A 14,716-nucleotide genomic window follows, 5' to 3' on the forward strand; every position below is an offset into this window, starting at 1 on the left:
GCACCTTGAAGGACTGATAGATTTATTCTTGCAGAGATGGCAAAAAGGCTTCTAGAAGCCTGCAAGGTATCTGGAACCCTCACTCAATGATCACTGAGAAATGGCAGCATCCCAAAGGTATCTGTTAGCTTGCTTCATCTCCACAGCAGTCACAGGCTGTCTAGCATCTTAATGGTCTACTTCTCGGGGATTGATAGTATACTGCTTTGAGCCAGGTATTGGGAAGCTATATAGTCAGAGGTTGGGGCTGGTCTTGACTCACAGCTCCTTTGCTTGGCCCTCCAGCACAAAAGGCTATATAAAATCATGGTTCAGAGCCCTGACTTTGGACTCAGATGGGCTTTGGTTCAAATCCTGACTCCATAACTTAATAATGTCTGAACCTGCACAAGCCATGTGAAGACTATTTTTCAGCTGCAAAATAAGGGTGCAAATACTATCTCATAATTGTATGTGAATTTGAAATTGGAAATTTAAAATGCTAACTAAGCACAGGCTCTGGCAAAATCAACACTTAATAAATTATAGTTAATGATATCTGTATTACTTATGATGGTGATGACAACGATGTCAACTTCCTGATTATTATTATTATTATGTCAACTTCTTAATGATCTTCCAAGGCCTCTTCAACCAATATTTGGTGATTGTAAGTCTTTGCTTTTCTAGGAAGCCCTCCATGAACTTCCCAGTGCAAAGTGACACACAATTATCTCATTCAGGCTGGCATTAATACCAGACCTTGCTTGTGTATGATCTTCTAGTTTCTGAGATCTCTAAAAACAAAAAATAACTGCTTACTTGGCCTATTTTCCAACGTACCCAGCACATTGGGAGGTCCATAGTAAGTAAATAGCAATTCGCTCTTGAAAGAATGTTAACATTTATACTCTTGCTATTGGCTTGGGTGTGTTCACCATGTTCTCAACCTGCAGTGGCACTTAAGAATATCACAAATACTAAATCAATTATACATGGAGTTAAAATCAGTTGTAGCTGGGTGCAGTGGCTCACGCCTGTAACCCTAGCATTTGGGGAGGCAGAGGCGGGCAAATCACCTGAGGTCAGGAGTTCGAGACCACTCTGGTCAACATGATGAAACTCCATCTCTACTAAAAATACAAAAAGTTAGCTGGGCTTGGTGGTGGGCACCTGTAATCCCAGCTATTCAGGAGGCTGAGACAAGAAAATCACTTGAACCTGGGAGGTGGAAGTTGCAATGAGCCGAGATCGTACCACTGCACTCCAGCCAGGGCAACAGAGTGAAACTTCATCTCAAAAAATAAATAACTAAATAAATAGCATTTTGTGACTCTTTGGGAGGACATTATGAGCTTTGTGATTATACAGAACACATTTCTCTTCTTCAGTGTTGTATTGTTCATACTTAAGTCAGGGCTTGGCACATATGTACTGAAAAAGTAGATAGTTGGATGAATGGATGGATAGAGAGACAAAAAAGCAAAAACCTCAACAGGGTCAAGAAGTCTAGAAATACTTTAACACAAATGCTCTCCAGGAATCCACCACCTATATTTCTCTCTGGAGATCATTACAATAACCTCAGACTAAGAATTACTGAAAGACTTTCATATGCACTTTTTTTAAGTTTTTTTCCCCCAGCTTTATTGAGGTATAATTGACAAATTAAAATTTTATACATTTAAGGTATACAACGTGGTGATTTAATATATGTATACATTGTGATATGATTATCAGATTCAAGCTAATTAACACATCCATCACTATACATAGTTACCTCTGTGTGTCAATGATAAAGACACTTAAGATCTACTACTATCTTAGCAAATTTGAAGTATACAATATGTTATTATTAACTGTAGTCACCATGCCATACATATGCACTCCTTTTTGAAGGCCTCCCGGTGGTCTAGAGGAAAAGGTCAGTCTCAATTGAACTCCTTGACCCAAAGACAAAATCTCTGGATTTTAATATCAGCTTTAATAGTTAATTAGTAAAAGTCACCACTGATTACCTAGTAACTCTGTGGGTGTTTCAGTTCAGTTATTCTCTTAAATAACTAGGTAGTATAACAAATAAGTTTCATGTGATATACCTACCTCTATTTATATACTACTTAATTGGCTGCCTGAAGTGATGATTCAGAATGATTCTTAAGTAGGTTTCCTCAGAAGTGTGTTGTTATTGATTAGCTGTGTCTGCCCCATGCACTAGAATGAAGTGTTTTGTGCCACAGACTTGCCATGCCTGTACCCAGTGATCTTCTACAGTTGCTTCTAAGTCCTGCTCAAGCATGATTTTGATTCTATAATTTGATGTCTGTCTGTGTCTTTGGAAAGTACTGAGAAGCTGGGCCAAATATTTCCCGTTAGAAACATAGTCTTGAAAGACTAAACCACAGGCAGTCTATTCTGTAGAAAGCCCTGGCTCAGCAGCATGGACAGCCATCCCAACGGCAGCACTGCCCCTGAGAAACCTTGGCCAGGGTCCTGACCTCCCAGAAAAGAGCCCCACCCCAGGCTAATTCGTTTGCTTTTCTTGCTACTGAGTTAAAAGAGGTAGGATAGGAGGAAACCCAGGGTTGTAGCCACAGCCTCCTCACTTTCCTAAAAATTTTAGAGTGTCCCTGCTACTTGACAAATTGAAACACTAAGATTTATACATTTCCATGGAAAAAGCAACAGTAGGAAAGAGAGGGCTTCCCAGATTTGTCTTATAGATCTTATCCTTCAGACACTAGCCTTCTGTTAGAAATGCCGCCTCCAAGCAAAAGACAGAATAATCACATAATACCAAAACACACTAGTTGCTAAGGTCTCCCTCCTTTTAAGTGTTAGCTACTGAGTGTTTTGCCTGTATTATCTCATTTTTCTCACTTTCAGTTGAAAGAACTTTATTGTGCAGTTGACATTAGTGTTAACATTTTACAGATGTGAAAATTAAGGCCCAGACAGGCAATGTTACACAACCAAGACAGCTACTGGATGGAACCCTGTGGATTTGCTACTACCCAACCATTTCTGACCTAAAAGAGTGGTGATTCCATGTGGTTCAAATTAACAGCAAGTGGCAGAGTAAGGATCTAGCAGTGTTTGACTGATGCGACAGTAGATATCCTCAAACATTGCAGAGATGTTTCTTTGATATTTGTAAATGTTAGTATTTATCATTCTTCGCAACAGGTATCTGTTTACATGTCTGCTTTCTATACCAAACTGTGAGCTCATTAAGGGCAAGACCATCATTGGCTTCTGAAACACCCCCCCACCACTAGGCTATCCCATAGCCTGTTCTTACATTTGTTCAACACATCTCTGTTGAATGCAAGAATAAATCATTTAAAAAATAATTCTCAGTCCTCTCGGATAATCGCTGGCTCCCCCAACATCTTAACTGGGCACCAGTTAGGCCACTGTTCTGCCTAAATGGATAACCACTTCTCAGTTCTGGAATTCCTCAAACACCTAGGGTTAGGAGGGTCTTTACTTTGGCAGTGAAGAGTTTTCTCAGTTCTCTTATGACACAGGTTGTGCTGGACTTGCTCAACTATGGAGATCAGATGTCCTTGGGGAAAAAAAAAATCCACACTTAAGGCTGTTTCCTGGCTCCTCTCTCTTCCTGACACATTCCAAAAAGGAATTTATGGATGTTGGGAAGGCCAAAGGGTGAGGAATTTCTAGGACATTTAAGAACGCCCATGTAAGCAACTCTACGCTTGACAGGCCATGCACAATAAAACTCTTTTGCCTGTAAGTGAGAAGAAAAATTTGGTATAACCTGCCTCATGGGTTGCCAAAATGATGTGGAAACAAATTCATCTGCATTTCTAAATGACAGGAATTCTCCTTGTCCTCCCAAACCTAGAATATTTCATGTACGTGCTTAAGTCAACAAGATAAATATATTCCATGAGGTACTAAAAATGAAGTCATAAGCAACTACTTCTGAAACATGATTCCAGTCAGTTGGAAGTTTTATCTTTATCTAAAAATGAAATTGTTTATTCTCCAGCTGTGACCAGGGAAAAATTCAAATTGTTGATTTCTTCGTCTAGCAATGGTCTTTGTCTTGCAGTGAGGTGCCCAAAAATAATTGTTAGTCTATTCCATGCTGCTTCCAAAAGGTTAGCTAGCAAACAGCTCTACTAGTAAAAGAGAAAAAAAGAAGGATTTGACAGTGAGCCAATAGGCATCTTAATGTGTAAAATTATGTGCTAAAAAGCCATTAAGACTGGCATGACACTGGCCTTGGTTTCCCAACCTTATAAATAAATTGTTATCTCACAGTAATGCTCTAAATAAAAGTCTATAATGCCAAAATCTGAAGAAATGATTCAACATTGATAACATTTAACACCAAGGCAATTGAAATAAGATTAAAGCTTAATATTTAACCCCTCTCACACCCCGCACTCCCCCCAAAAGCTTTCAGGACCATTGTTTTCATCTTCTTATTTTTTGTAGGGGGCTTGGGCCAGGTATTTGGAGAATGGGGGACTAAATATTAAAGCCTATATTCTACCCAGCCTTCTCAACAGATGACTAACTGTGAGCAGTTAGGCACCTAGCCTTACAGAGGTGCCACATTGCTTACTGAGTTAAGTACCAGCTCTTCATGTTGATCTTTTATATCCTTCCCAGTATGGCTTCTACCAACCCCATGTAGTCTCTACCTTTCCACTTTCCTATGCATTATTTCATACCCTGGTAGAATGAGACCTTTCCATATTCCCTGCATACTACACCACCTTAGCATGTGTCTGGCACCCACAAGGATATGCCACTATTATTACAGCCATCTTCTTAATTCTCCTCACCACCCATGCATTCCAACTTCTTTGCCTTTTCTCATGGTGTTTCTTTTTTCTAGGATGCTGTAGGCTTCCATTTGAGCCCACCTACTGGAGTTGTATCCAACCATTTTTCAGAGTCTTGCCCATCTTTCAAGTACATCTCAAATGCCACTTTTTTGAGATATCTTTCTTGGGACCCTCAATGGATATGAGTTGGCCAGTCTCTTTTGTTACTTGTTATAGTCATGAATGTATCTCCCTGATTCCCCCATCCCTTCTGGAGATAAGGTTTTCTTTCTGATCTATTCTGTATTTGATCAGTGTTGTCATTACTGTTGCTGTTATCATTAGCTGTCACATATTAAGCACACCTTAATGTGTGCCAGACACTGTGCCAGTAGCTTAACATGTGTCTTCTCATTTCATCCCACTCTCCTGCAACACTATGAGATAGGTATATGTATCCCCGGGGTAGGAGGCAGGGAAACTGAGGTTCAGAGAGGAAAGGGATTGGCCATAGGGAGCAGCTGCTAAAGTGATAAAACTGTATCTGAACACGGGTTTATTTTACTCCAAAGACCAGACTCTTTCCCCCATACCCAGCTGCTTCATTAACAGAAATGTTTAGATGGCTGAAGGATATGGACTGAGTGCTCTCAAAACTCTGGAGCACAGCAGTGCAGGGACAGCAGAGGAACGGGAGTCATGAGTTGTCTTTGACAAGTTCCTCCAGCTTCTAAGGAGAGGCTGAAGCAGACAGAAATAGACATCAGACTTGGCCAGAGTGGTTCCTGGAGCAATTTGGTTTTAGTTTGACGTGGGGAGAAGATTCTCACGAGACTCTAAGGTGTGCAGAGGGAGGCAGAAAAATATATTTCTTAACCCAAGGACAAGACTGGGGGAAAGGATGTTGATCTGACACAGGGTAGTTATCTCTTCAGATCTGCAAAGAACAATAGCCTTGAGGATTGTTTCTCACTTGTACCTGGATATGTTCAAACATGTAAGGTATGGAAACTACAATGCACATACATGCTTGCTATAGTTAATTGAGTTAGTTGCTAGAAGGAAGCCATTTTTTCTCCCTAATCCCCAGGCACTTGTGTCTGAGGTACTCACCTATTAGTCAAGAAACTTAACAACATTGAAACTTTCTTGTAGACTCTTCTTGACCTCTTTAAGTCTTAGTCTCCTCATTTTGTACCATGGGCTTAGTAAAAACAAGCAATCCTCTAAACCAGTACTGCTCAATAAAACTTCTTTGGATGACAGAGATGTTCTTCATCTGCACTGTCTCATATAGTGACCACAAGCCCCATGGGCTCTTAGATGCTTGAAATGTGAGTGATCACCTGAGGAATGAGATTTTTAATTGCACTTAATTTTAATTAATTTTCATAATCACAGGTGGCATATTGGACAGAGCAGCTCAAGACCGATGAATTCGAAGTGTTTTACCTCTTTTTAAATTTTCTATCTCCTGGGGAAGTTTTATTGTGGATTTTTTTCACCAGATTAATTAGTTTTTGAGAATTGACAGGGATGGAGATACATAGAAAATCTCACAAAAACAATTTCATAATTCACGGGTATTTATTTGACTCTAAAAATTAGTTTTGGTAAAGAAAGAAAGACACATGTGTCTTCTTTTGCATTAGATACATAAGCTGAGGCAGAGCAAAAGGCAGCACAACACGCTTAGCTTGGAAATAGCTTTGTCCTGGGTATGTGACCCCAAAAATCTGTATTTTGTGCCAATACAAAGGCTATGTCTCTTCCTGATGCCCTTCTTTGCAATCATTGACTTGCCAGATCCTTAAATATCACCATGAAAGATATACACACACTTACATATGTAATACAATATGTAATATTATATTATCTATATTATACTATCTTTCATTGTATTATAATATTTAATATGTTACATCACATATTATAATATGATAATATATATAATATAATTGGAGCAACTATAATATTATATATGGTGAGATTATATATATATATATATATATCAGGGCATGCATATTTTCTGGGATCATTGAGAGAGGAAAAGTTCTCACTTTGCTGCAGAACTCTTGTCTTTGCTTAAAAACAGACATATGCCAAAGTAGGGCTTTCAAAGTTTAGGAGAAAGAAAATCCTAGAAAAAAAAACACATTCATTAAAGTCCATATTTTTCATTACAAATGTTTCCCTTTATTAAGCTCTTACTGCTACCAACGACTGTGTGCCATTTCTTTCACACACATTATCTCATGCACTTTTCACAATGATCCTATGAGAACTCCCTTAACACATTTATTGATGACAAGACTCTAGCTTATGGTCACAGATGATATCTTGCACAAGGAACAGGAAGTGATCAAACAGTAATTCAAACCTAAGACAATTTGCCTATAAAACTTGTGCCCTTCAACACCATTCTATTTACATTCTGGTGCTTTGGAACCTGCTACATTCCCAAAGAAGCCCTTTCTATTGGGTGCCAATTCCAACTAGAAAAGCCTTTCTCCTGTTGTGCTGAAATTTGTCTTCTCATAACCAGCCCTCCCTCCCTGCCCCATCCCCAACACGTAAACACACACATACACACACAAGCACTTGTTCTGTCCTTAGGGGCTACAAGAGGCAAGCCAGTGCCTGCTTTGCCAGGATTTATACATAGTAACCCTGACTCACTCAACCTTGGTTCTCTCAACTATAAAATACACATGCCCAGGTCTGTAGTACTTCCTCCTACAAGATATTTTCCGGACCTTTTACTGCTGATCAATTTTCTATAAAGATTAGAATCTGTTTGTGTTTTCTAAAGAGTCTCTGTAGAATAAGTTGCTCATTCTGAAGTTACAAAGGTCCTACTATCAGAACATGATTCTTCATGTCTAACTTAAATACCTCCACTGCAATCTCAAGTAATTTTCCCTGGGTTCATCCACAAAGGAGACTTAAAACAGCCGGTTGTCTGCATGAGAATATTTCACATTCTTAAAGGTCATTATTTGCTCCCTATTTTTTCCCTCTCTCATATAAATATTTCTAGTTCTAGTAAATTTATCTCCTCGCCCACCAGTGATTTCTGCAGCTCTTCTTTGATCTACATCCAAGTTGCTGCTGAGTTTAGGACTGTATTCAACTAGGAGGTCAAGCTCAGGCTCAAGTAAAAGGAGGCTATTGGCATGGACTCTTGTTAGGTTTTCTTCCCAGGGGTGCAACAAAATTGGAACTACTGTTTAATGAGTGCCTACTATGGGCTTGACACCATGTTGTGTACTTTATGTACAGGTCTCTAATCCTTAATTTTCTCTGGAAAGGTTTTGACTCCTGTGTTATAAATGAGGTCATGGTTTAGAGAGGATAAGTAGCTTGCCGAAGTTACAGGGCTGATGAGTGACATTTCAACCCAGGTATGTCTAATTCCAAAGCCTAATCATTTTCTACAACACTGAAAATATAATGGATTTTTCCCAAAGTACAAAAACACCTGCCTTCCCTCAGACCACCAAGAGCCAATAGGAAATACACAATGCTCAAGAATAACATACTCTTTCCCCCAGCGATGCAACATTTGGTGGTACTGGTGCACATCTCTTAAACGCACAGTGAGAAATCCTCACTCTACTCACACTGTGGTCATTATTACTCTAAACTCATTGCCTTGGAGTCTCAATCAGCAACTATAATGGCTTTTTAGATGGAAATTTAAGTCATTTAGCAACACACACAAAAGTGTCAGTGAGAAGTCCAAAAACATTTCAAGCTTGGCCCATGGCCCTTTCTAAAAAAAAAAAAAAAAGCTAAGAATTGATGGGAAAGGGGTAGGAAAGTAGAACTTTGTGAAGGTGAAGAGAGTTAGACCAGCTATTCTAGTAGACTGTGCAACCAATAAATATTTGTCCAGTAAACACATAAGATGGCCAAATTGGTTTGAAAGGAGAGAACATGCCAAGTCTCCTTTTTTATAATAATCTTGATTCAGTGGCCTTACCTACATTACAGAGCCACACATTGTTAGTTAAGGAGCTAATTTCAATGAGAAAGCATGCTTAAAAGAAGGTTGGGTGTTTTTTGTTTCTTTGTTTTTTGGTTTTTTTTTTGTTTGTTTGTTTTTTTGTTTTGTTTTTCGGGGGGGGTGTTGTTTGTTTTTTTTGGTTGGTTGGTTGTTTTTGGTCTAACTAGGAGAAGATGCCCTAAATATATATTACAGGAATAGTTGGTAAAGTGTCAATAAGAATATAATTAGAATGTGGTGGGTATGTGGATAGGACCTTCTTGGTTAAATGCACCATGCTTTCTCAGTCTTTAGGCTCCTGATCAGTCATATAGAAATGTTTCCCAGTTCAATTTTCCCTGCCGCAATTCCTCTCTAAGTTTTGCAAAGGCTTTCTGTCATGAAGAAGGATGGTCAGTTGGGATCATGTTGATGCATTCTATCATTAGGATAAAATCTTTCCAGAAAAAAGTTAGAAACCTTCTTATAGGCTGAGCAATCCAAGCACCACCACTAATTGACATAAACAACTAACTTACAATGTGCAAATATAAGAACATCATGGGCATAGGGAAGCGTCAATTTGTAAATGACATGTTAAAAAACAAATATCAGCCGGGCACAGTGGCTCATGACTGTAATCCTAGCAATGTGGGAGGTCGAGGCAGGTGGATTGCCTGAACTCAGGAGTTTGGGACGAGCCTGGGGAACACGGAGAAACACTATCTCTACTAAAAAAAAAAACAAAAAAAAAACAAAAAATTAGCTAGGCATGGCAGCATGCACCTGTAATCCCAGCTACTTGGGAGGCTAAGGCAGGAGGATCGCTTGAACCTGGGGGGTGGAGGTTGCAGTGAGCCGAGATCATATCATTGCACCCCAGCCTGGACAACAGAGCAAGACTCCTTCTCAGAAAATAAATAACTAAATAAATAAATAAATAGCTCTTCAATTATCATTTGAACTTTACTCAGGTGCATTCCCTAATTAAAGAAAACCATGAATGACTTCATATCATGTGTAGATCACTTTCACAGGCCTCCATGGCATTGTTTTAGTGAATATTATAACTGCCATTTCTTCCTGTCTTTATTTAGTTTCTCAACTGCCTCTGACAAGTCCCCTTTTCTCCGCTGCCTGATTGCCCCTACCGGTTAATAGCTCTAAGACAGATTAATAAGATAACTTGGCAAAGTGAGAACTGCTTCATGGTAGCATATTCTCCTCCATATTCTGTTCCCATCTAGTTCTTCTCGCTATTTAAGTCTCAGTTTAAATTTTACTCTCCCTTTCCCATAAGCTATGCCCCACCTTTCTCTTGACCATTTTTATTTTCAAACCCCATAGGCAGTTATACACTATAGCACAAAACAAATCCTATACATTCTTTCTTGCTTTGCTCCTTAAGTACTGAATGGATTATTCCATTTTCTTCTTAATTCTATTGTTAACTGCCTTGATGGTATGTATACACTTGGTCTTATATTTGTTTCTCTCACCCTCAGACCTCTGTAAAAATGCTCTAAGTACTTGTTGATTGGAAAAGACATCAGAGGCTCTTGGACATCCTTTCTGAGCTGTGAATTTCAGTTTAGACAACTGGCTCAGGAGTATTCTGTCAGGCTCTTCTAAAAACTAGACTTCTGAAGGTTTTGGAAATAAATCAAGGAGCGGGGAAACTGAGGTGCAGAGGAGTAGACTGAATGCTATGCTGACAGTCACATAACTAGTAAGAAACTCGACTGGAATTAAAACTCAGTTTGCCTCCTAGAGTTGTCCTTTATATTAACCTCTGCCTCTCATGACAGAACAGAACCAGCAAATGGTGTGAAAATCAGTTTTGAAAATCAATAATAAGAGGCAAGAGTTACTGAACATCTACCGGGACTAGGGCCTTTATAACACTGTAATAATTCATTCAGAGGACTTTGTAAATACTGAAGGAATTACTGAATACACAAATAACTTCTACATCATTCGTTTAACCCTGTCATTAGCAATTATGATCTTCACTATACAGAAAGTGAAATAAGGCAAAGAAAAATTACATAACTTATCCAAGGGACCAGAGCTACAGCCAAGATACTAACTTATGTCTATTTTATTTCAATATTTTACCTTTTTTCTCTCTATTTCTCTGTCTCCTTAAATTTCCAGAAGTTGAATAGTGAGTGAAATCATTCCTTCAAGTGACAAAGTTCTTTTAGAGACCATTTTATGTTTTTACAAGGGAATGCAATGAAAGATTATCAGGAGAGCTTCAAATACAGGGATATAAAATCAAAATTCACTTGGAATTATAGATATTCAATATATTCAATAGTAGATACTCATAATTTTTTTTCTTCATCTTTGCTTGTAGAAAATAATTCTTTCAAGAAGATCAGAGACAACTGATTTGAAGTCTACTTTGTGCTTCTAAATCCCCAATTCTGCTGAGAGTGAGACACCCTAGAACCGTAGAACCTCAGCAGCACCCAGCCAAACCCACCTCCACCATGGGGGCCATGACTCAGTTGTCGGCAGGTGTCCTTCTTGCTTTGCTAGCCCTCCTTACCGAAGGTGGGGTCCTCAAGAAAGTCATCCGGCACAAGCGACAGAGTGGGGTGAACATCACCCTGCCAGAGGAGAACCAGCCAGTGGTGTTTAACCACGTCTACAACATCAAGCTGCCAGTGGGATCTCAGTGTTCGGTGGATCTGGAGTCAGCCAGTGGGGAGAAAGACCTGGCCCCACCTTCAGAGCCCAGCGAAAGATTCCAGGAGCATACAGTGGATGGGGAAAACCAGATTGTGTTCACACATCGCATCAACATCCCCCGCCGGGCCTGTGGCTGTGCCGCAGCCCCTGATATTAAGGAGCTGCTGAGCAGACTGGAGGAGCTGGAGAACCTAGTGTCTTCCCTGAGGGAGCAATGTGCTGCAGGAGCAGGCTGCTGTCTCCAGTCTGCCATAGGTATGAGCTGGCGACCCGCCCAGTCCCACACCGTGCAAATACAGAGAAATGAAGAGCATAGCAGAATCCATCACTTGCTTCCAAAGTGGGTTCACTAGAAAACTAGCTTCCCAGAGTGTTCATTACAAGGAGATTTTATATTCAAATAAATGTGGAGACTGCAGCCATCTCTCTCCTGCTTGGAGGAGTCATGGCGACAACTGCTTCTCGGAGGAATTTTCAGGCTTCTGATAAACCCTGCTTTGAAAAACCCTATTTCACCTTAATTATAAGTTTCTAAAACGTATTTGACCATGAACTCTACCCACTTTCTACCTCAAAACCTATGAGTACACCATGAAATTTCTCCCCAGAGAGCACTCTCTGATAGGTATTGGTGTGGCCCCATCACCTCATTGTACAAATAGAGAAACTGAGGTCTGGAAGGAGGATGGGATCCCTGAAGGTCCTCCAATAAGGAGTTAAGTTCCTCACATTTCAGTATTCTTACAAATGCACAGTGCTGCCTGTGATAGTGCTGAGTCTATAAGAATTAGAAAAAAAGTTCCAATTTAATAGCAATTATAATGATTACAATCATATAAGCTACCTCTGTGTAACAGGCACTGTTGTATTATCTCATTTAATCCTCCCAACAGCCCTTTAAGGTAAAGGTTAAATAAGGGGAAGATAAGTCCTTTTCTGTAGATCAAAGAAATAGGACTCAAAGGGATTAACCCACTGGCACAAGATGACACAAAGAGCAATAAGAGATAGGGGCTTTGACCAAGCACAGTGGCTCACACCTGTAATCCCAGCACTTTGGGAGGCTGAGGTGGGCGGATCACCTGAGGTCAGGAGTTCAAGACCAGCCTGGCCAACATAGTGAAAACCCATCTCTATTAAAAATACAAAATTAGTCAGCTGTGGTGGTACACGCCTGTAATTCCAGCTACTCAGGAGGCTGAGGCAAGAATCACTTAAAACCAAGAGGCAGAAGTTGCAGTGAGCTGAGATCGTGCCATTGCACTCCAGCATAGGTGACAAGAGTGAAACACCATCCAAAAAAAAAAAGAGAGAGAGGGAGAGAGACAGAGAGAGAGATAGGGACTTTGCATGTGCCTGTGTGTCTCCAGAGCTCATACTCTCCCATGGATGCCCTGTTTCCACATGCATCTTATTTCAAGGAATTTTGCTGCTTTGGAATTATGTCTTTATCTCCAATAACAAAAGTCGATAAAGCTACAGGAGTTTCAACAACTTCAAATCAGAGCTGAAAATCTGTGTCCGCCACTCAGAAAAAATTTAACAAAATGTTCTTCAACAATTATTTCAAGAGTAAACCTGGCTGGCCACAGTGGCTCACGCCTGTAATACCAGCACTTTGGGAGGCCGAGGGAGGGGGGCGGATCACCTGAGGTCAGGAGTTCAAGACTAGCCTGGCCACGGTGAAACCCTGTCTCTACTAAAAGTACAAAAAATTAGCCAGGCATGGTGGTGCACGCCTGTAATCCCAGCTACTCGGGAGGCTGCGGCAGGAGAATCGCTTGAACCCGTTTGAAAACGTTTTCTTTAGGCATAAGTTAGCTTATCTTCCACTTCTGCGAACTCTCTGGAAAAAAATGCAGATTAGAATACACAGCAGGAGTCATGCTAAGAAGTCAGTTAAAATGATTGTTTAGAGCAGTGCTCTCTAATGAAAATATGAGTCATACATGTAATCTTAAATTTTCTAGTGGTCATGTGAAAGGGGAAAGAAACAGGTAAACATAATTTTAATCATCTCTTATTTAATTCAATGTAGCCAAAATATCAGTTTTTCAGCCTGAAATCAATATAAAAATTATTAATGGATATTTTTCAGTCTATTATTTCATACTATTTGGGATCTAATGTGTATTTTACGCTTACAGAACATCTCAATTTAGACTAGCCACGTTTCAATGACTAATAACCACGTGTAACCAAGGGCCACCATACTAGACAGTACAGACTTAGACTCTCACTTTACAAATCAGCTTTAAAAAAATTCTTTCTTCCTGCTGTCAAGAAGGAGATAAAATATATTAATACAAGCTGTTTCTAGGTACAGAGAATATAGAGTGAATATATTCTAGTGCAGATTATTTAGAAGTGGGTTTTGTTTCTTCTCCTTAAGCTCCATGGAGATCAGACCAGTGACTTCTGCAAACTGAGCTAAGGCAATATTTAGGCCTCAAGGAGCTCAAGTAATGTCAACCTTGACCCCACATTCTCCAGGTTGACCTCCGCTTAGCCTTCAGGATAGAAATAAATAAAAGATAAAGGCACGATACTTTTCTGGTGACAGAGCCAAACTGAAAGCTGTCCTTATAGAATTAGAAAGCCATTAGCTACCTCATTTTAGTTGTGGAAAATTAGAATGTATTGGTTATATAAACCCACATACCAACTTGAGCCAACCTTCCACCAAAAACTTTGGAAAAGAGAACAGAAAAAAAGTAACAAGGACACAAGAGTGAGCTCTTAAGGGGTTCACTTAACTCGGATATTCCCCAGGGAAGTGGGCTATTGGCCCAACTTCATCTATAAGAAAACTAAGCTGCAGATAGTCTAAATCCCTTGCCAAATGTGGCATAGATATTGAATCAAAAAGTTAGAATTACATTCAGCTCAACAACTATTTCTTGGGAATCTTTTATGTGCCCAGCCTTGACCACACACTAAAGAAATAGAAACATAGTGGCCAGGCATGGTGGCTCACCCCTGTAATCCCAGCACTTTGGGAGGCCAAGGCGGGCAGATAACAAGGTCAGGAGATCGAGACCAGCCTGGCTAACACGGTGAAACACCGTCTCTACTAAAAACACAAAAAAATTGGCCCGGCGTAGTGATGGGCTCCCGTAGTCCAAGTTACTCAAGAGGCTGAGGCAGGAGAATGGCATAAACTGGGGAGGCAGAGCTTGCAATGAGCAGAGATGGTGCCACTGCACTCCAGCCTGGGTGACAGGGCGAGACTCCATCTCAAAAAAAA

General features: G+C 40.0%; 1 protein-coding gene across 3 annotated transcripts in view; it reads left to right on the top strand.

Moving 5' to 3' along the window:
- TNC (tenascin C) overlaps positions 1-14,716 on the top strand; it is a 98,027-nt gene that overhangs the window by 15,731 nt on the left and 67,580 nt on the right. For all 3 annotated transcript variants that reach the window (XM_011950074.1, XM_011950075.1, XM_011950076.1), the window contains one exon: positions 11,132-11,724. In XM_011950074.1, the coding sequence (XP_011805464.1) occupies positions 11,268-11,724 (457 nt within the window). In that variant the 5' untranslated portion in view covers positions 11,132-11,267. The remainder of the gene's footprint in view (positions 1-11,131; positions 11,725-14,716) is intronic.

This window comes from Colobus angolensis, unplaced genomic scaffold, assembly GCF_000951035.1.
Source record: "Colobus angolensis palliatus isolate OR3802 unplaced genomic scaffold, Cang.pa_1.0 Scaffold301, whole genome shotgun sequence".
Taxonomy (NCBI): Eukaryota; Metazoa; Chordata; class Mammalia; order Primates; family Cercopithecidae; genus Colobus; species Colobus angolensis.